At 37.1% G+C, this 23,007-nt stretch overlaps 3 protein-coding genes across 7 annotated transcripts; 1 reads left to right on the top strand and 2 right to left on the bottom strand.

Annotated features, from left to right (window-relative positions):
• Nucleotides 1-84: 84 nt before the first annotated feature.
• bark (C-type lectin domain-containing protein bark beetle) lies at nucleotides 85-15,962 on the bottom strand. 4 transcript variants are annotated; one of them, XM_076688800.1, is made up of 21 exons: nucleotides 14,519-15,962; nucleotides 12,309-12,478; nucleotides 12,054-12,247; nucleotides 11,809-11,983; nucleotides 11,572-11,741; nucleotides 11,267-11,505; nucleotides 10,956-11,205; nucleotides 7,388-10,874; nucleotides 6,662-7,313; nucleotides 6,191-6,589; nucleotides 5,843-6,120; nucleotides 5,506-5,759; nucleotides 5,227-5,438; nucleotides 5,034-5,158; nucleotides 4,738-4,968; nucleotides 4,546-4,671; nucleotides 4,214-4,472; nucleotides 3,939-4,140; nucleotides 3,616-3,863; nucleotides 3,367-3,547; nucleotides 85-3,294 (listed from the first exon to the last, which is right to left on the bottom strand). In XM_076688800.1, exons 1-21 carry the CDS (start codon nucleotides 14,834-14,836, stop codon nucleotides 2,756-2,758), a joined length of 8,709 nt encoding a protein of 2,902 aa, XP_076544915.1. In that variant the 5' UTR covers nucleotides 14,837-15,962; the 3' UTR covers nucleotides 85-2,755. The 4 variants fall into 4 exon arrangements, with proteins under 4 accessions (XP_076544915.1, XP_076544913.1, XP_076544914.1 ...); XM_076688798.1 differs by having other exon boundaries at nucleotides 85-3,547; nucleotides 14,519-14,992; nucleotides 15,054-15,962; XM_076688799.1 differs by having other exon boundaries at nucleotides 85-3,547; nucleotides 14,519-15,768; nucleotides 15,840-15,951.
• Nucleotides 15,963-17,061: 1,099 nt separating this feature from the next.
• On the top strand, nucleotides 17,062-21,032 carry Zw10 (Zeste-white 10 kinetochore protein). 2 transcript variants are annotated; one of them, XM_034317878.2, is made up of 9 exons: nucleotides 17,062-17,378; nucleotides 17,484-17,686; nucleotides 17,760-18,564; nucleotides 18,640-18,788; nucleotides 18,850-18,950; nucleotides 19,027-19,202; nucleotides 19,276-19,482; nucleotides 19,563-19,834; nucleotides 19,892-20,084. In XM_034317878.2, the coding sequence occupies exons 1-9, from the start codon at nucleotides 17,342-17,344 to the stop codon at nucleotides 19,943-19,945; spliced, it is 2,004 nt and encodes a 667-aa protein (XP_034173769.2). In that variant the 5' UTR covers nucleotides 17,062-17,341; the 3' UTR covers nucleotides 19,946-20,084. The 2 variants fall into 2 exon arrangements, with proteins under 2 accessions (XP_034173769.2, XP_034173768.2); XM_034317877.2 differs by having other exon boundaries at nucleotides 17,068-17,378; nucleotides 19,989-21,032.
• On the bottom strand, nucleotides 20,646-22,866 carry Rsf1 (Repressor splicing factor 1). The gene is made up of 3 exons (XM_034317880.2): nucleotides 22,707-22,866; nucleotides 21,846-22,426; nucleotides 20,646-21,591 (listed from the first exon to the last, which is right to left on the bottom strand). Exons 2-3 carry the CDS (start codon nucleotides 22,418-22,420, stop codon nucleotides 21,564-21,566), a joined length of 603 nt encoding a protein of 200 aa, XP_034173771.1. The 5' UTR covers nucleotides 22,421-22,426; nucleotides 22,707-22,866; the 3' UTR covers nucleotides 20,646-21,563.
• Between the last annotated feature and the right edge of the window lie 141 nt (nucleotides 22,867-23,007).

The following is a 23,007-nucleotide window of genomic DNA, read 5'->3' as shown; positions in this document are numbered from 1 at the left end:
ATGTAAAAGAGTAGCGTTTGAAAAGTCAGGGTGACTTTAGAATTAAATGCATTCGATAGAAAGATACTTTACAAATTACCTTATATTTTAAACGTGTTTATCGTAACCCAGATATATTACACGTGTAGACAAATTACATAAGTATATTTACAAATATTACGATTAGATATTCAAATGAACTCGAATAATCGACGTATAGTTGTAATTGACAATGTACGTTTCGATTTCATAATATGCAAATTACGTGACATCATTTGATTTTTAATTAAATGAATGCTATTGTGCGTATATAAGGCATAAAATTAAGAAAGAACGAAAGATTATATTGAGAGAAATATTTTTAAAGATGAGTTATCGAAACTCTCGATTCAAACGTACCTGAAGTTGTCTATTTGAACGTACGCGCCAAAACTAATACTGTCAGTGACACGTGATTTGTTGTATTTTGTTCAGCGATTCCTGTCGCAATAAGAAGTGCAATTAAGAATTGTCGAAGTGATTAATAAAATATACGAGTGCTACGAGTTAAAAATTTTATCGGCTCGTGTATAGACGAGAGTTTACAATTAAGTGCATTAAAGAAATAAACGTACGCGTAATAGTACTACCAGGTTAACGAGCACCACGAATAAACTACTCCTGTTTCTCGTTACCGTGCGTACTGTTTTGCACGAAACTGGTGCAATAATTTATCCCCATTGTTTTTTCTTGTTGTGACGTGTGCAATAGGGATCGAAAAGGACGAGCTTCCTGTACTGCGGAATGCCAGGTGACAAAATTACTTTCGATTCATATTTTCTTATAGTTCCTTTTTTAGAATAAAGAACATAGTAACAATTGTCAAGAACTTTAGATCTTGATACGCGTTCTATGAGGATAGTTCCTAATGAAACAAGTTCTTCTCTGGAGAACAAATTTTACTAAGAAAACGCAAAATTTTTTTTTATTAAATAGATGCAAAAATATATAGACAATCCTTGGAAATTAAATCGAACTATTCCGCAGTTAGCGGAAGCGTCCGATTTGATCTCGACGTGACTCCTATAATGTTAGTCTAATAGAAAATTGTATATACATTTGTATGCCTATTTTATTATAAAATTCAATATATTTAAATGGAAACATGTTCGCGTCTGAAGTACGCGAAATAAAACAAAGTTGTTTTTTTCGTCTGTACGTGATGCCACGTGTTGCGAACACATAGAGAGCTTTATTTAAAAAAGAAAATAATAAAAAAATTAAAGTCTATCGATTGATCGTATCTGCGGTTTAAGAAAACGGCTACGACGAATAGTAATCTGATCCCGATATTTAATAATGTTATTAACGATATTAATATTAATATATTCGATATTGTTTTAAAATAGTCTTCCATTATTTATCCGTCGATCCCTTCATAATCACCGTGTCAATAATTAATTTCTCTCCATTAAATGATTGATGCAATTCATTTATTAGTTTCATCGTAAACAATTTTTCAATGTACAAGTATTAAATTAAAAAAAAAAAAACCGAACGAATATATTACGTATTATGCCGTGAAAATGCACGTGGTTTTCGGAATACTATTTTCCTTCCATTTGTAAATCTTTCTCCTTGGAAGAATACATCATAGATAGAACACCTTTGTTCATTGAGCCGTTATCATCTTAATAAATCGGACGTAACATTTTATAATTCTTTCAATGATAACAGTATAAAAAATATGAATGATTATTTTACTTCGATTCGTTGAAGGACACCATTTGATGCCTGTAGAATTCTATACATGTGCAGTGGATTGAGAAGAATTGGCACACACAGTTTCATTCTGGCAATGTTACTTAGGAATTAAAATATCATTATAAAGTGTACGCTGTGAAATATAAATGTAATGCAATATGAAAATAATTGCAAGAATGTGTGCCAATACTTCTTTCATCCATAGTATATTGCATGCCTAAAAGGGCCATTTTCGCTCGTATAACAAACTTACATATACGGACGGATAATCTGTTACGATGGAATGCTTATAAAAATGTTTTCAAGGCGCTTGGTGAGATCACCATCTACAAGGAAAACCATATCCAATAATTAGGTCATTGCAAATGAATAGATATAGTTTTCCTTGATAGATTACACTTAATGAGAACCATGAGTACACTAATGAAGTTATAATGTAATTTATACTCCGATGAGTTACCTATCACAAAACATGGTCACGTGAGTATACCTCACTTGTGCGAGTATAAAACATATATACTTTTCAGCAGTCTGGCAGTGTAATATATTTATAAATATATTTTGAAAATTCGTCATTTCTCTATCTATTTCATCTGAATATAAGCACAGAATATACATACATTCGTGAAAAATATTCTAACTCGTTGTATGATATGTTCTCTGTACATATGAAATACGAGTTTACCTATTCTACTTAATATATTAGTAAATATACTACATACTACATAATTAGGTACATCATGGGATCGTGCTAAAAGTATACTCCATATAAAACGTAGAAAAAAGACTTGGTAATCCCAATTTGAATTTCACTTTGATGCTTATAAGTTAAAGATGTTCATTATATTAAATGCCAACCGAATACTGAGATCTTGCCTTCAAACGATACTAAATCGTATGCCGTTATTCAAGTACCCTAATCGTAAGAGTTAGAAACCGGTGGGCTTAACAAAAATTCATTTCAAAGTCCTTCCATTCGCTGCACGATTTACAGTCTATCTTCAACAACGTATAAACACTTGTTACTCGCAATTCACATCGCCGTTTCCAAAGGTTGGCTTTTACTTCTCGCTCCAGCCGAAAGTTGAGTCAATTCTGTAGGCTCGTTAACTAGGAACACGTCCAAATTAGTCTCCAACAGTGCTTCGCTCTTGGAACGAAGGGGTTTCTCCTCCCCAGTATCAAGATTCGTTTCTAAAAGCGCGTCGCTTCTGGGTCTGCCTTCGTCGTAATGATAAGGATGAGGAGGTATCGGTGGATTAAAATCTGGAGCATATTCTGGAACAGGTTCAGATGCTTGACTCGGTGTCAAGGTTGCATTATCGTAACTGCGTCTTGGATCATAGTCCATTGGACTGTAAGCAGCTGATGCTTCAATGTCGCGTTTCAATTCGCTGATGGAGTCGGTCAGAGCCAGGCTGGCATTCAGAGGAAGAGTGGACGTATTGTTAAGATATGAACTCTCGTTGGTAGGATCGACAGCGTGAATCTCATCCGTGGTTGTTTCTGTGGTTGACTCAATGGGCCAGTCATTGGTGCTCCTTGATGTGAACGTGGAATGATTTCTAAAACCTTCATTGCGATAAGTTAGATCAAATACTGGATTGTCTGCGCTTTGCGGAGCTCCATATTTTTGAACAGTACTTTTAAATTCGCTGGTACTTGGCGAGTATCTTGGATTGTGCGCTTCGTACACGTCGTAGCTCTGATTATCTTCCATGGATGAGTTTAGCTGAGACTTGTCCATTGAATCTATGCTTCCTCCATTTAGCATTCTTCTGTAATCCAAAGACTTGGAATTCAGCGTGTCTGTAGACTGCTTCGTCTGAAATCAATATGTTCAAATTAATATGCCATAAACGCTATTCTGCAATACTCTTTTTTAATTTTTACCGCAATCGGTTTGCGTCGATAGGCGAGCTCAGTGAATCCTGAGGTAGAGCCAACTGATCGCAGCGAATGCAAGGATTGTCTGATAGAATTTCGCCTTTCCAATCTTTCAATATTTCGTCTCTTTGATTTGGATACCCAAAGTGCGATAGCAGCTGTTAACAGCGCAAGTGCTACACCTGCTGCTCCTAAAACAGCTACTGCAACAATATCTTTCCTCCACGATAGTGGATCGATATTTACTTTTGGATCTAAAATCAAACACACATACTTCTGTGTATTCTTCCCTGAGTTTCTTTATCATCGTGCTAATTAACAAAACATACCAATCTCACAAATGAAAGGACTCGGCTGAGCACAATGATCAATTTCTATGGTTTGGTAGGTGAAAGTTGTACATTGATCCACACGATCTAATTGTTGTACCCAAGCACGATCCGCATAATCGTATCGTATTTGTTGCTTCCGCAAAAATTGAAAGAGTTCTAGGTAATCACCCATGATGAATGGCATTGATGCATTTACAGACTAAAGAAAGAAATATCATTGATCAAAATAAGAAACTGGATAGTTGGATATAATGAAGAATTTAATAACTCACTCTACAAAAATCTCGTGCACTGAAAAAGTCCATGGGAGCACCAATGTATATGTAACAGGTGTCACCTACGAGATCCCACGCTGGTGGACACTTTCCATTCAGGACAGACTGATTGCTCATGTGGAAGGGTTGATAATCTACTTGTAATAACTCTGGAGAATCTCCTCTATCTCTGATTCTACCAGCCACTGCTAATGTTTCATTGTATCCCCACCAATTGTGTCGAGCATCTATGTGAGACCTCCACATTTCCAATTGTCTGTAAAATTATAAAGGATTACTATTATTCCGTATACTGCATTGTAATGGAAGACATAGAACATAATACAGACTGTGATCTGTTTGTTGTAAGCATTTCATAATCATTATCTGGATTGAAGAAGACGTTATCAACATATTGCTGGCCAGGAGTTCCAGCAACTATTGTACTGCGCCCATTACGATCCACTGCATAATTCCTAAAACAATTTTATATAATCAAAAATTCAATCTTTTATATTGAATATCGATTAAGGAAGACTCACTTGTAAAAGCCATTGTGGGATGTGCTCTGATAAATAGGCAATCGAACGCCTTCAAATCCAGAAATTTCTAAGAGATGAGCACCAAGATTAGCGTGCAAGTAATTCAAGGTCATATTGCTAACAACCTGTTTTAAGACAATGTTGTTATCATAAGGAGCATCATTTTTTGTGAAATAGTTTCTGAATATTGTAACTTCCTGGTATGGACTGCTCTGACGACCTTCTATATATCTGAAAGAGCATTGAATAAGTTCATTGTTTATTTTAACTTGAAAAATGAAATATGATTTACATACAAGGCAGGTTTATTGTAATTTTCTGCAAACAAATTATTGTGGATCCATCCTTCTAAAGAAGTTGCTGAGCCTCTGGAGTCAGCACGAATAGAAAGACCGCCTTGATTATGTCTAACTACGTTATTCTAAAATATTAAAAACAGTATTAGAAATGTATTTCATCAAAAGAGATTGTTCGATAATAATGATTTACCCTAAAGAACAAAGATTGAGTGTTTTGTACATCCAACCATAGAGCTGACTTGCAAGTAGAAAAATTGCCATAAAGTTTCTCACAGTTATTCGTGAATTGATTACGTTCAAGAGTCATTATCGCGTTCACTTCACCCGCGCTAGCATACTTGATCGCTCCTTCACGGCAGTTAGATATCACAGAATAAGAAATATTATGTTGGACATCACGATCTGAATACAGGAAAAGAAACAAGTAATATTTATCTCTACTCTGGAATTACTTCAAAATGATACTCACTGAATCCAATCGCAGAGATTGGCAGAGTAACAACTTCCGCAATAAAACCATGCACGTTGCTCGCACCGTTAGCAAATAGTCTTACACTAAGGCTGGGTCCCTGAGTTCTAAACAATTTCTTCTCGTCCAGACTATTAGCCTCTAAATGGCCTATACTCTTGGCAGTGATATTATAAATGTCTCCATCGTAGAGGATAATACTATCAGCACGACCAGGCTTCCCAGTAGAATTAAAAAGATTGAACTGTAAAAGTCTGAAACAAGTGAAATGAATATTAAACACCTGCAGCCAAACTACACAGACTGTTCAATATTTAGACTGATGAAAAATGCAGACCTGAATCCAAAAGGCTTTGCTCTGTAAGCACTACGGAATATCTTAACACAATTCACAGGATGATTGTCATATTTGTAATAAACAATCACACGTTCCTCAAGAGTGATTTCCTTTGTAGTATCACATATATCGATCATGCTGAACAAGTTATAAGGAATATTGAGGTCCTTGATAGGAGTAAATGAACTTTCATCTGCCTCTCGTCCTTCTCCAGTTATGGATAGAACATTCACACCATTTCCAAGCACGTTATTAATATTATTGAACAGCAGTTCGATCTACAAGATAAATAAAAGATCAATAAACAATCTGTAATTCAGTTGTCAATGATCGTAACTGGATACTAACTGTATGGGTTGGTGATATCACATTGATTCCATGATAAGCACTACGAGTTACATTGACATGCATTATAGTAGGAGATTTCATGATCGTTTGTAGAGCAGCTGATTTCTCAAAATGCAAAATTCCAGCACCAATGATATTAATATATTTCAAGACTGATTCAACACGTCTCACTGTTTCATGAGTAACCACGTCGTGAATACGATGCTCGTATAAATGATGTTCAAATTCGCTATTGGCGATACGTATTCCACCCCAGTAGTCACGAGTATCGTCCAGGTTTCGTTTTCCACAATTTATAAAGACGAATTGACTGTCCCATGGGCAGTCATATCGATGTCCATATAATTGACCGTTCAATCTGATCTGACAGTCTTCCAATTTTTCTTCTTTGCCAGTGCACTGAAAGATTGCGTGATACATTAAAAATTATACTCTTCGTTGCATGTTAAACGTTTCATGTTTGATAAATACCTGTAATGGTTCAGGCCAAGACCAAACGCGTATTAGAGAACCAGGATGAAGCTCGTATCGACGATCGTACGACACGTAGACATTAAGCGAATCGTGGCCCAATTGTCGACAGGCTACTTGTGCGTTTCTTTCAGTGAACCTTGTGTCGCACAAAGGTATCCATTGCAACGTGGTTTTATTGAAGAACTCCAAAAATCCTTCGTTATACAAAGAAGAACATCGTCCGTCTTTGCAAAGACGAATCGTCTCCTCGGACACAGAGATAATCTTCCCATTCCTTAATTTTGGATTCGTCGCCTCGTTATCGTGCTCCATAGGCTTCATTATAATCTCATGGTCGGGCGCACCAACAGCCTTCAAAGTACCAAGAACTAGGATCCCAACATTGGGAGCAAACTCCATAACGACATCCGGATAAATGTGCAAAGTGGCTTCAGGCATAATAGTGATATCTGAACGTATGACATAAGGTTTGTCTCTGGAGTGTATGGATAAGTTCTCTACTATTCGTCCACCTAAATTATCCAAGTCCACCTGCTGTGCGATTTGCCAGGATGCAGACACAGAAGAATCAAAAGAATCGCCGGTTAAGAAGGGTCGGTAATTAGCTACAGCGTGGTCATTCCAGTCGTCGAAATCAAAGATCCTTTGCCTGCAAATGAAAGATAATATAAGACATCTTGTAATAGGGGATGGTGGAATATACTTGTTGAAATACTAAATTACCTTATCTCAGTATCATTAAAGGTACCCCACCAATTTTCTGTCACATCAACCTCATTATTAATCTTGGCTGTTCTGATACCAGCCAGTAGCTCGTAATCCAAAGAATTCTCACCGAACAGGTTTTTCTTTATCTGTACCTTTTGTATACCATGGAAACCAACAACATAGCTTGGACCATCATCGATGCGACGTGGTCCCATACCAACCAAGTCGTAGCTATTTTTTTTAATCTCATTGAAATAGAAACGAGCATCCACATTTCCTAGAATCTCAGACTGGCTATCTGCTTTAAATTCCACCATGTACACACCAGTGTTGCTCTCAATATAATTATTATTAATCCTCATCTTCTTCTCCATTCCACGGATGGAGATCAAACCAGCTTTGCAACGGTTTCCTTCGAATCTGTTGTGAGAGATGTTCAAAGTAGCAAAATGTCCATCAACTATGAAGCTAAATAGCTCATTGTTCCTCCAGGTGTTATTGCCAAAGTACAAAGTGTGAGTGAAATTCTCGTTGTACTGCCAGACATCAGGTAACAGCACCTCGAAACCACCTTTTCTATTTCTTTCAATGGTACTGTCTTGCATTATCCAATGGAAAAGATTGTTGGAGTGTCTTGCATCACGACTGAACTGATATATACCTTTACCATTATCCGTGATCAGACTATCGTTTATATGAATTGCAATTTCGGACAAGTTCGTCCGGAAGATGTTCCAATGAGGGGAATGCACATAAATAGCTTCCTCTTGATTGTGAGACAATTCACAGCCAATTAATTGTATGGTTTCGTTCGCTTTTCGAAGGAAATGATCACCGATCTCGTCTAAGTATCTATTGTAGAACGAAGCAAGGATACCCTTCCTGTTGTTCTTGATTTTGGATTTAGTAACTAGAAGTGTTGGAATCGGACCTCTCACAGTATTGCTTCTTACGTCTTGTATCGGAGCTTGAAGAGCTGTGATGACGATAACCCCGCCTCCAAGTGCCTTTGCACCGCTATCATAGTCTAAACCTATGATAAAAGAGCTGGAGGTAACAGGGAATACTGCCAAGTCCCGTTTCAATTGCCAGATAATTTTACTGGTATCGATAAAGGTTATCTGCTCTGTGCTACGATTCTCAATGGGATTAAGCAGCTGAATACCAATAACGTATCCTGGTTTGCATCTAATACTGATACGTCGTTTAATAGGATCATCAATGACCTTAGCAGTGATTAAATACTTGGTTTCTTCATTAGCCAATTCTATATCTCTCATATAATGAGGTATGATTATTGGATTGTAAGAAGAGTCTATCATATCTGGCACACCTAAGAACCAGCCAGCGAATTCTCTTTGTTGAACGGCAGAAAGAGCAGGATTGTGCCTTATCCCTGCAACTTTATTGTTTTCAATCCTGGAATTGATAATCTCCATACCCAATTGTTTAAAGCTTATACCACTGCCACCGTTCTGAGAGAAATCACTGTTTCTGACTACGTTTACTGCATCCACAGAATATATATCAGAGTACAAAACACCTAAGCCATCTTGGAGATTGTCAATGACTCTAACGCTGTCCAGCGAGTGTCTTGCAAAGTCAATTTGCAAAGCTGGCTTGAACGAGTTCGTGGTGTAATCAAGTAAACCTGCCTTCTCTATCGTCACGAATTGAAGATCGCTTCTTTGCGCTAATGGCCCCAAACGAAGACCCGCCCATGCAGCTTCTGAACACCTAACACCAACATCATTCTCATGAGTGCAAGAATTCTCAAAGTTCTGTTCCGTTTCTGCTCGACACTTGGACAGATCATTGTCATTCTCAGTACACCTGACGTTACTGAGAACGATGTCCTCGTTGATGCCTGCATTTGGAATCTGAGAACGTTCCATCAGCCAGTTATCAGGGTCCAGGGTGAGACCTAATTGATGGCAAACGAGGGCTGCATCGCGTATCGTCCAGCCATAATTGCAAACAGTCCCCCATTTTTCTCCTACTTTCACCTGCAATCTTCCCTCAAGATTTGTTTTACCTCCGAGAAGTCGCACAGGGATGGAGTCGATTTCGTTCATCTGACTTAGACCTTCGTCCATCAGAGTGTCGTTATCCGAGTCCATCACCAGTTCTTCTTTCAAAGTGAACAAAATATCGCTGGGTCGTTTTCCACGAGCGTCCAATTTACCGGCGACCATCATCCCTACAGCTGGTGGGAAACGTAGAGTGACGCCAGGATGGAGAATCAATTTACCATCGGGCCGTACGTTGATATCACGCTCGACGATGTATTCGCCAGCGTTCAAGAATTCCAGACCATCGACTTCGCCACCGACTAAATTTGTACCTGGTGTAACGAATCGTGGAACAAAGGATGGATTTGCTATGATCGTATTAGCTCCAGGATTGCTGCTGTGCAATAGATAAGGCAGATACTCTATCTTGGCTAGATTGTATCTGTCCTTCCTGTGAAACAGCCTCTCGAATATCCTGTTCTCTTCAGCAAATCCAAGCCAATTGTAGGTGCAATTGATAACCTTACTCTGATCCTCCAAGTGGGAACCGATCTCGTATGGTGATTCAGGATTGTGCAAGATATTACGGTATACTTCCACGTTGCTCGAGGAAACGACCATGACAGCCGCGACTCTGGAACGAGGAATCAACCTGGATCTCATCGTATTGCCGTTGTCGAATAGCTCTCTAACACGATTGTCGCGCAAGAAGTTTCTGGTGAACAATAATTTTTGAACGTCACTGTATGGTGAAAGACCAACGTTCACTACGAAAGCACCACGATTGCTATAGAATTCATTGTGCTTTATGACGATATCAGCTGGCATTATATTGAACTCCTCGTAGAGAGGGTTCTTTATCAATATACATCCACTAGATTCTTCTCTGAAATGATTGTACTCAATGGTTGCTTCCAAGTTGAAAGCTGGGCTTAGTTTAATTCCAAACTTTGCGTTTTGTACAAAAGAATTGTGACCAATTTGGAGCCTCAACAAGCCTTCATTCTGTCTCCAACTAGATTCTACTTGTAACGCTGTGTCTGCGCTGCTGTTGAACCAGTTACCAGTCACATTTACATAAGAATCGCCTGTTGCATTGCCAACTAGTATACCGATATCCTTGTTTCGGAATATCTGGGAATACTCGACCACAGTGGTTTGATTGAAATATACGTATTCAGTGGAGGAGCTATCGTTCAACCACACTGCAAAACCGTAACCCTGATTCGAGGAAATGCTTGTCCGTGATATATTGCGATTTCCTCCCGTGACGGTGATGTTAACACCGTCTCCGGTGTTAAAAGAAATGCGACTACTGGTGATGTTCACATCCGCGGCACCACCTGACACATGCACACCTGCTACGTGCTTGTTACTGGATACTGAAGTTTCGTGTACGTGTAGAGCGGATCGCAACTTCTCTACTGCAATTCCTCTTCCGTTATTGCCGGCTATTACGCTTCCAGTTACGTTCAGATCATACGTTTTCTCTGGAACGACAAGTAGATTATGATTAATGACGCAAAAAAACTTTAAACAGTTTCAATTGCAATGGTTATTTGATTTCTTACTGTAACCCGAAGACAGTCGTACAAAAATGATCGTATTCGTCCGTGGATCGGCAATGAATTTCACGTACAAATTTTGACGAGTGGTAGTGACACTCTGAGGAAGTGTGCCATTCTCGACTCTCACTCTGGCTAGTAGTTTTTCGGTTTCGCTTATACCATCGTACACTTCTATGAATGCACTGTTATTTCTGCTAGTCTTCATTTGCAAGAAGTGCATGGTCAGCACGTGTCCCGGTCTCGTGAATATGTGCTAAAAATATGATTGTATTCAGACATGGTTTTAATATATTAATATTTTTAAGAATATTTACCTGTGGACAGCGTTTGGTATTTGGCGCATACTTGCTCTGTTCCATGGATATTATAACAGGGAAAGTTTGACCGGCAGTTGTTGGAAAGGTGCACAAATCAAACACTTCTGTACGATCTAATTTATCATCTGGTCTTTCATCAAAATGAATATACTTAATCCCATCAGCTCCATTATATAATATAGAGCAATTGTTAATGTACGCCATGCCGGAGGAACTGTTTACATAAACTCCATACCCTACAAATTGATAATAAGTAATAACTGTGAAATGTACCAAAGAGATAATTGTACCTAAACGATTACCTCTATTGTTCTGAATGGTGCAGTTGTTTATTACAACAGGAGCGTTTGGTGTGGTGACGTTAATGCCTGTAAAAGCAGCATGAAGGACTGAAATTGATTCCATTTGCGGTGGAACACCCTCGACATCGATCGCGGCTGTAACATTATATTCTCGGCCCGTTCCTGCGTGCCTTTTAACAGAAACAATGTTACCAAAAATCGAATATAGAGTCTTGAGGGTTTAATGGAAATACTTACTCTATTATAACGTTTCTTAAAAGTGACTTCGATTTCCTTATATAAAGAGTGTTCTCCTGGATCAGTGGACGATCGTACAAAGCCTCTTCGAAACGAATACCTCTCCAATGCTTGATCGCCTTTGTGGCCCCATCATGACGAGGCAAACACGATATTCCAAGATCAGGATGATAATCTGAAATCATCTTATTCCTTTACTTTCTCTGAGATATTACAATCTATATTATTCTAGCTTTGAAACTTACCACAGACACCACCACCCAGTTGTCTATCGGACCATCTTTCACAGCTGGTTAAAGATGTTTCCGTGCCTCTGCAGCCTGGTTGCTCATAAAGTAATCTTGGTTTCGCGGGCCATTGCCTGTCTATCCAAGACCACCATCGTCCTCCTTGGAATCCAAGCTGTCTACACGCTGTTTCTAGATCAGCTCTTGTCCAACTATAATATACAAAATGATGAAATTTGAGCTTCAGTGAATGAGTGATAAAGGAACACTTACTTTCTGGAATTCGTACAAACAGCTCTCCATTGTCCTCGATGGAAAAGCTCTAATCGACCCTCGGATGGAGTTGGCCCATCTACCAGTCGTATCGAAAGTGGAGATTCAACAGGATGAACCTGATTATTAGCTTCTGCTGCTGTTAATAAAATTGGCGCTTGTGGTTCTCCCTAAAGCAGAAAGTGCAAATGATATGTAAATCTATGCGTCTCGTTTAGTATTCGATACTTGAAACTATCATACAAATCATGATGCATTATTTAGATGTTACGATATAATTCCTCTATGACAAGATCATGAATGGTAGGATCGGTATAATTCCTGTACGCGTAGAAGGTGGAGCGTAAGAGGATTAGCGAGGTCAAAGGTTAACAGTTCAGGCCAAGAACCGCTGTTTGATCCGTGACCTGAAACGCACCGCGTGATGGAGGCGGTGCATGTAGAGCTGATTCACTCGTTCATTACTTTTACACTGTACACGCTCTTCGTATCTAGTTCTTAATCGAGCTATTAGTTGCCTCCACGTTGGGGCTTTCGTCGGGCTGCCCTCGCGGAAACACTCCGATTAGAATCCGTATACCCGTTTAAGTGGATTACTTCCAGCCGTTTTCCTTTAACCACCCTAAGACCATCTCTCTTTACACGAACAACAGCTATAAGCTCACGCAATTGTGCCTTTAATCCATTCATAATTCCTTGCAAGAATTTTCTAAATCTAGAATACTATCAGTCCATCAGTCGAAAAAATTTTGATCAAGGGCTTTGAGAACTTAGAACTTTCTTTGCCTTCCATGTTGCATACCTGCACGGAATTAGTTTGTATAGGATCTATACAAAACTTAGAAATCTAAATAGCCCTTTTCTGAGACTCCCTGTATATTGGAACCGTAATGCTTTGAGCAAATATTACCGTTCGCTACAATAGATTAGTGAAACAGTATGGAAAGACACGAAGTACAATCTTCACGATCGAAAGGTACATTTTCAGGTACTGGAATATTAATAATACTAATTCTGTGCAGCAATGCGTGTATTCCACAGGCACGATACGCTGACAGTACGTGATGCGAATAAAGCGACAATCAACACAGCTTGCGTGTTTCTGGAATTTCCGGTCATTCACCGTCCTTTGACAGAGGAGACATTCTGTCCCAATCCCTCTTCCCTTTACAGTTTCAGAGAATAAATTAGAAAATTCTCCTATATATTAGCAGATTTCGACTTCCATCTCTTCTTCCTCTGCAAAAATCCACCATTGCTCTCGTTTCGCAACAAGTTGTTACTTTCGAGCGCCTTTCCCGGAATCCATAGGAACGTAAATCATTCTTTGTTGTCCGTAAAGTCGTGAAACTTTTCTTTCTCAATAGACATCGAACCGTTGTTCTTCCGCGCGTTAAGAACCGCAATGAACAATGTTCGACTACGGGACTTAAGTAGCGCGTAACGAGAGGCGAAACGAACCTAAGGGTATTCGAGTGCCCTGGCTGATTCTAATTGCACCGGAAAGACAGATTTAAACCGGGGTATAGGGTTACTGCGTTTTTGCGGATGAAGTTTCGCGTACGTATCAGGGGTACCAGGACAATACCAGAAATCCTTTGGGTACCTGAGAGGGTGCGTACGAAAGGACAATGGCGGAATATTGGCGAATATTTCACTTCGCTGCCAATGAAAAATTCCTATAGAAGCACATTAAATCCTTGCTACTCCTGATATCATCTCCATAGAGATATTGATTCCAGGGGAAGTTTTATTCAACCACCGATAGATTCGCATTGTGATATCATAAATTGCGTAAAATTATATTATACTTCGATTTTCTTGCGCACTGTGACGAAATCTAAATGACCCTACAATTTTCTGGGAACTTGAATTATTACTGTCACTTCTGGCATGTCGTAGTAACACGTGCACAATCGTACGTCCGGATGAGTCATGTTCATTCAACGTTAGCATATACATAGATAAACGCTCATCCTTTCTGTGAATGTGTGATATATCTCTTGACTAATGTACACACATACAACTAAAAATATCCGCTCCAAAATCTCCACATTCCTACATGATAATTATTATTCTTTATTATCTAGTATTATACCAATGTAAATTTTCAAAGAATATGAAAATTCAATACCTTTTTCCTAAGTACCATTGCACCAACGTTTAATCAAACAGGTAAACGTTGGTTCTACTGTTTTTGGAATCATTACCTTCGCAGTGACGATCCCACGAACCGTGATTCCGATCATGGGACCAAACCGGATCTCCACCCCTGCTTCTATCACCAGCTCTCCCTCGCGTTCGACGAATAAATCTTCCCGCACCAGATAAGGGCTCTTCGATCTTTCCAATAATCGTTGGCCCCTAACAATTTGACCTCCGTGAAGTTCCGTAAGGCCCCCGTTTGCATTACTGTTGCTTGCATTGATGAAAGTCGGCTCGGTGTAATAAATAGAGGACTGGTCAAACCCCTCGTCCGACTGGCCATGAACGGTCAGAAAAATGAGAAACAGGCAGAGAACACGCATTTTGTCGTTACACGCTATATCTCGGTAAGATTATTTGTCGAACAGAATCCTGTACGAATCGATGATTTTTCGATTCCTTAATTCACTCGATGCCTCGCTTGATATTTTCGATGACACTTGTTGCAACATTTAGATAGATCAATATAATGTCGATTTCTAAAAAAAAGATAACGATGTTTATTTACCGATAAAACATCCACGAATGAACGATTTTTACCTCACAGGTTGAAACATGTATAATCGTCTGAGTTTTATAAATATTTCTTTATCAGATGCGTCACACGATGATTCGATCCGCAATGCGTAATCGGATCTATACTTTCACTGATTACGTTGATGTACCGATGATTACTTTCGGCGTGTCGCACGGAGAATGTCTGGACCGTGGTTCAAATATAAATTTTCGATAGTTTATTGAAATCGTCCATGCTCCATTGTAAAGATATTCTTCGGTGAATCGAGGATCACCTTTTACCACGGTTCAGTTGCATGTTTTTCAACTTAAATCACAGGCTTCACTCAAATATGCACGGGAGGATCTATGAATCCCGATCGAGACAGGCTTTCCAAGCGACAATATCCTCGCTGGCAGTACGCAAACGCGGAGGTGCACTGTATTTTAAATTCGAGCATTAACCTTTCTTCTCAACGTACTCCTTCACGCGCCAGAGATCCCAGCTCGACTGTAGCGACTCGGTTACACCGCTGCCGTTACTCTCCCGTCATGAAACCCTTTTACTAATAATCCAGAAGACGCTCCGTGTTTTTTTTACACGTTCATCTATACAGAAAGAATATGTATTCACCGTCAGATTGTTACTGAATCACTGCAATCACAATTCACAGAGGTATTTGTCTGTCTCCCAGCCAGTCAAGGTGGAAGCGTTTGCGTTACACCTCGGTGGACACTTCTCAATGGTACCAAATGATCTCTACGATTTATAGGATATTTGTAATGAGTAAAACAAAAACATGGATAGTTTTGTAGTGATTTGATGACCACCTGGCGTCACGTTGGGCGCGGTTTCACTGGTTCGACTCGTTATATTCCTGTCGTCTTTCCAGTGGACGCGCCTTACCTCGCGTCGTCCCGTAGGCCCACTACCGTACCTACCATAAAACACTATAGTATTGTTACTACTACTACTACCACCACCACCTACTAACGATGAAAGGTAAAACTTGTCACGTGACACGGTACTCGGTACGTCACGCAGGTTGTGAAACAGGTGAGTTTCCTCCTGAGAAACCTGCCTTTGTCGTTGCCACTTGGCGGTTTTGAAGTAGATTCATATTGATTCTAATAATGGTATCATGAAAATTGTACATATTAAAAATAAAGAGAATTTCGTGTCCCTAAAATCTTCTACATTGCATTAAAACAGTGGTATAGGTACCACTTTCAATCAATACTCACAATTATTAATACCTGCACATAAATGGAAACTTGTAATAATGATAGCAACATTATTGTTGATTAAGTTTTGAAGATAGTCACAGCATTATTTATTCATTTATACCTTTTAGTTCTACTTACGTTGAATAAAACACTTTATATATTATTTATTGGTCTATATTTTTACAAAAGCAATTTAAATCAATTTGTTTTACGATTCTGCTGAGTTAATATTCTGTTTTTTTATTCTAATAAATGATTTCGAAATGTGCAACGGTTAGAAATCAATTCCGATTGCAGCGCTATCTGAAAATAACGGATATCGTTTATCACTTACAACTGAGAGGACACAGTTTTGACTCTCTTTAGTTCTATTTTTTTTAAATTGGTCAAAATCAGCACAAGACTGAAAAATTATGAAATAGTTTGACAAACTTGTATTTTTAAAAAACCGCCATAAATTAAATATTTTTAAAATTCGACTCCAGCGCCATCTATACAAAAACTGCGGAAACTACTCATCAACTTACCGACCACTGGGGGACACTATCGCCATCTATTGGAAAATCGCGGAACCTACTTACTGACTAGTTTCTACAGTTTTCTGTTAGAGGCCGCTAGTATTCCCGTGTAGTCGGTAAGTTGTTGAGTAGTTTCCGCAGTTTTTGTATAGATGGCGCTGGAGTCGAATTTTAAAAATATTTAATTTATGGCGGTTTTTTAAAAATACAAGTTTGTCAAACAACTATAATAATAATTGTTCGGTCTTGTTCTGCTTTTGACTGATTTCTAAAAAAGAATAGAATCAAAGGAAGTGAAAGTTGAGTCTTTTCAGATATCAGTCTGAGGTGTGTTCTCTGTATGTAAACCTAAACTAATCTCATCTAGGGGTATCTGGGACCCCCTATGATCCCTCGAAAACAAAGTTATGTCCAGTTTTCTACAACTGTAGTCACTGAATAAAGCGTGAGAGGTTAAGTACTGGGCAATTTAGGTTATTTTTTATACTGGCAATTTTTAATTAAGTGTAATACGGTACTATTTAGTACTCAATTAGCAGTAAATTATATTAGGTGATTTGAATACAAGCACGATTACTTGAAATCAAAATGACATCTTTTGTAACTGATGTGCTGATCACAGCAGGTATATATACAAACTTCAAAACATGCAACAATACACTTAAATGTTTAAATAAATGATTATTTGTCTTTGTTTAATCATCTTTGTTTATCTTCTCTTCTTGGCCAGGGAAATTGGAGAAAGTTAATTTACACGAAAAAATATCAGAAATTCAAAAGGAAATAACAAAATTAAAATATGATGTTAAAGATTTTATGGACGATAATTATGTCAAATTTACGTCAAAACTCACGAGAGATCAACGTTTGGTATCGAAAGGTGAAAAATTACTCGAAGAGATGAATTCTTTACAAAGCAGAATAGATGATCAGGTACATAGTCAATTTACATTTGTGATTTTATGTGAATTATGAATTTTTTATAAATGTAATTTATTCGCTCCAGGTTAAGATAGAATTATCAGGATCTACAAAGGAGCTAAAGTCACTATCAGAAGCTCTAAAAGAATCAAACATGATGTTACAATTATCAAATCAACTTTTAACACTACATGAATGTATAAAATCTGTAAAAAGTTATCAGGAAGAAAAACGATATGTGGATGTAGCTAAGACATTATGCCATATGTATAGTATCCTAAATGATCCACAAACTGGTCTACGCGATCTTGATATTTACACAGCAATTGAGGCAGAATGTTTGAATTTGTATACTTCATTCTTATCTGACACATCATCATTGTTGTACGAGCGAATTTGTTGGACCGGCATCGACGAAAAAGACGGAAAGATCGTCAGATTAAGCGTAAAAGATGAATTCGATGATATGCAAGAATTGATTCAGGGTTTGCATTATATAGACAATCTCTCAAGTCATCTGCACAGATTCTCTACAATGCTTATGGACTACATCATCACTCCCATCATCAATGATGATTGTTCCGTGTACGTGGTCGACGAGAAGGTTTTCACCGTCGAAGTTCTGAACAAAAAGAAATCACCGAGCTACAAGAGCGTACTTTACAATTTAGAATTGCTATTCAAATTTCTTCATCAGTATTTCAGCGTGATTATATATGATGAGGAAACCTTCTTAAAGCAGATACAGCCTCATTTACTGGATCGATTATCAACTTCATTAACAGCCGACTGTATCTCGCGAATTATTCCAACTTCGAACGCTGATCTGAAAAATTTCACACCCATCGTTCAGGCAATTAATGATTTCCAATATTTCTTAGTTAAAATTGGTAGGGCCAATGTCTATTTTATTATAACATTTGTTCCTTTTAATTAAATTTAACAGTTCATGTTTGCTGTTTCAGGGTTTATCACGAACGATCAACTCTTCCTCTCAGAATACACGAAAAATATTGATCAGTTGTTCATTAACAAAGTTTGTCAAAATTTGTTAACGAAAGCTCGGAACATTATGAAGAAAGATTTACACGATTGTATCACGTATGAGCCCCAAGTAAGTTTTTCTTAAATCATTGTGTATTATTCAATTGAGGTTGATTTAATCGTTGTTCTAGGAACCACTTGAATTTCCAGACGTCACATATGATTATGAAAAATTAAAGATTAACAAACAATTAAGCGATAGTACGTTTCAACTTCCTAAGTGTCAAATAAGGTATAAATACGATTTAAAAAATTATGTTAAATGTATAAAGATTTGGAAACAATTTATTACATAAACTGTATTTTAGCAAGAATACAAAAGAGATATTAGATCTTGCACGAAATATTTTGGACGAAGCGTGTTATTGTTCAGATTCGTGCGCTGTCCGACTGTTTTATACGTGTAGGAATATTTTTGAAATGTATGCAGGTCTCGTGCCTGAACACCACAGAAAATTTTTAGAAACAATACCGCAACAAGTTGGTGAGAATCTAATTATATTTAAACTGAAATTGAAATCTGTATATAAATTTAAATAATTTATATTTTCATTTAGCGGTATTCCATAATAATTGTATGTATCTTGCACATCATCTTCTCACATTGGGGTACGAATATAGAGACAAATTACCGGAGGCGTTGAAAAAATCTAATTTAACTTTTGCTGATCAGATACTAGTATTAAGAGATGTAGGATCAACGTGCTTTTTAGAGCATATGAAGTATCAACGAAATATTATTTTTGATATTCTCAAAGAGTCTGGTTAGTAACATTAGTATGTTTCAGTGCATTCACTCATGATATACATAATATATAATTAAAATGTTTTATTTTGAAATAAGGTTTGTCAGCATTAGGTCAAACCTCTGATTTACATCCTAGCACTGAGCGTGCAATGAGGCAATGCATTAGACAATTGGAATTGTTAAAAACAGTTTGGCTAGATGTGTTGCCAGTAAATATATATTGTAGAGCTGTAGGATGCATTATGAATTCTATGGTCGAAGATCTAATAATTAGAGTAACATCCGTCGAAGACATTCCTGCTGATGTTGCAACTGAACTAGTAGCATTATTTAACATGATCGTTAAGCGTGCACCACAAATCTTTCCGGTAAGTTTAAGTTACAAAGATATGTATGTTTTAATATTTTAAGAACTTTTATTGCAGACTAAATTACATTTAAAAAATATGTACGTGATTATCACAGTAGAAGTTCTGTGAGATGTGCCTGTAAAAAATGATTAGAAAAAATTGCTGTTTTCAGGATCCTCAAAATATCCAACAACACGTACGAAAGTGGGAGAAGTTTTTAGAATTAATTCAAGTATTAGGTGCATCGCTGAAAGAAATTGAAATTAGGTGGGACGGCGGTAAAGGGCCGCTTGCGCGTGAATTTACAGTATCTCAAGTGAAACAATTAATTAGAGCGCTATTTCAAAACACCGAACGGAGGTCTATCTTATTAGCTTCTATAAAATAATATTAAAATTTATAAATCTGTACATGGAAGAAACCTTTTGCATTTATTCATCCTTATAGTTATGATTAATATTAACAGTATAATTGATATAAAAAATAGAAACATGCGTAGGTTTTTCGTATTGAATTATATAATACAAACGTTGGTTGATTATACTGCTAATATTAAAGTATTTCTTATTTACAATCTGATGTTTTTATTTGTATATTTATATTGCCATACTTACGTCGAAGTCCCATGTATTATTTAAAATGTTATGATCAACTGATTGTTATACTTCTAATACAGCATACAAATTTTAAATAACTATCAGCTACCTTTTTTGTAAATCCAAAAGAGTAGCAAAAATATTATTCGAATTTCCTTTCTATGAATTTAAACAAGAAACCAATATTAAAAGTTTGAAAAAAGTAGGCAAGCAGGCAGGCAGGGTGGCGGATAGTAGTGAGAGCAAATCATTTAATAGATATCCAATTCCATATCATTTACAGCAATGGCAAACATTACCATGTTTCGTTACTTTTCATTCAAGCATTCACAGCAACAAATGCTCAAAGGTTTCCAAATGCAATACTATTTCTGCACATATACTTCGAAATGCTTTAATTTAAATTATTTGTAACGAATCAATTTCGCAGCTTTTAAATCTTGACTTCATATGATATATAAAAAGTTTTAAGGCAAAGTTGCACAGTCAATCATATACGAGCAGTAGTGTGCATTTGGCTAAAATTGGCGATATTTTTTTTGCGTTTTCGTTTGTTTTTTTAAATAATAAGTATGTCCATAATAAGTGATACAAAATTATAGACAAAATTATATTGGAAATCTCTTAAAGCACATTAAACGTGAAAAAGAAAAAAACAGAAACTTATTTAATTATGAAGTATCTTATCTCGTATTTTTCTATAAACTATTTTAAATTTCTTTCGGTTATATTCTTTTCAGTTCTTCTATAAAAAAGAAACTAAAAAAAGGATACAAAAAATATATATGTAAAAAAAACTTAAAATTAAAAAATACATAATACCCCAAGTTTAAATAAGACAAAAGTCACATATATAAATACTTCAGACTAAGATTATATAGCTTGATTTCAATTTTCTTCATGATTCATTTTCATGTCATATAAAATTTCCAGTAATGTTTTTTTTCTTCATGAATAATGAGTAATGTTTTGAAAACGTTTACAAACTGCAGAACTAAAGTATACTATACAAATGGTATTGCACAACTTGATCTGCAATGGTAGATTCTTGTTTATATACAGGTCGCTGCGTAGATTGGATAGAAATGTAGTCATCAGGGTGGGCAGCTGATTGGCCCGCAGTTCAGATTGGCAATGCAGTAGTAGATCTTTTATGTGCATTCACGAAGATGACGATGACTGTGAACATGGAAGTGCAAAATAGAATGTAATATTACTTTTGCCTTCATTTGCCAGATAATTTTCATTACTTGAGTGCACATTTATAATTGTATAACGCATACAACAAATTTATTAATGCCTTTTCTATTTTCAACCTGGTTTATTGCTTTTGAAATCTAACCAGATAAAAAATTTAATAAAGCGATGTCATTGATTTCATGTTAAGTGTATTATAACTCAAGATTTAACAAAGGATTAGGTATTGTCAGTACCTGCCACGACCAGCTGGTGAGCGACTTCGGTACCTTGATGTACCAGTGCCTTTGTTGGTATAATAATCAGCATTGGACTCCCCACTATTATAGACATCTTGTGTATATCCATCTCGGGTAACATACCCACCAGCACGATTGATATAGGCTTCTCCATAGTAGTCTCTACCTCTACTTCCACCACCCTTGCCTGCATAATAACCTCCATAATCCGCATACATATTGTTTCCTCTGTAATTGAATGCAATAGAGGCAGCAGAGCCGTAACCTCTAGCAGCACCACCTCGATTTCCTCTGAATCCTCCCATACCACCCCTTCCTCCACCCCGACCTCTACCTCGTGAAATTTCTACCCTTAATTTAGCACCCATAATCTCTGTGCCATTCATACTGCTGCAAGCAAGTTCTGCTTCATTCATATTTAGGAATTCAATAAAAGCAAAACCTGGTGGATTGAATGCAATCCAAACTTTGTTTAGTTTGCCATATTTCTCAAACTCTGTTTGAAGATCTTCCTTTTTGATACTCTCGTTTAATCCACCCACATAAACGCGAGTATATCCTTCCGGCGTCATTTTGATCTAAAAATTTCAGATTAGGAGTCAAACAAAGGTTGTTTTCATTTTTCAATTTCTTTGTCCAAACAAAATCGAACGTGCACCAAAATTTATCACAATGTATATTGTTATTTCACTTTTACATATAATGAATTAATACAAACCAACAGCACAATTAAATCTTTGCAATAATCTTTTGTAATAATCCAAATTTGCAAAATAAATTTTGGTTACTACAACATCAAGTATATGTGCGCGCCAACGACTTCCAGAATAGTTATTAACTTCACTACGCTATACTTACTTAATTGTGTTCTAATTTTTCTGATAACTTTCAGTTTTTGCGTGAATTTCTTGAAAAACGGAATAGAAAAAGAATATTCACTACGCTGTTAGTACGACACAATCAATAGGCGAGAATCAACCGGGGTTCACAGTGCACAGAAACTGCATTCCATGTCTTCACGTCTCCAACCCAGACGCCAAATGTACGTACAGTCTGTTCACAAAAAGGTCTATTGGTGCAGAAAAAAATACTTGATCGATGAATTTTTAAATAATGGCAGATTTTGAGATAATAAATGTATAAATATGAAACTAAGTAG

This window comes from Osmia lignaria, chromosome 6 (assembly GCF_051020975.1).
Source record: "Osmia lignaria lignaria isolate PbOS001 chromosome 6, iyOsmLign1, whole genome shotgun sequence".
Lineage (NCBI taxonomy): Eukaryota > Metazoa > Arthropoda > Insecta > Hymenoptera > Megachilidae > Osmia > Osmia lignaria.
The sequence above is the reverse complement of the archived record's forward strand: the minus strand, read 5'-3'. Positions and strand labels throughout refer to the sequence as shown.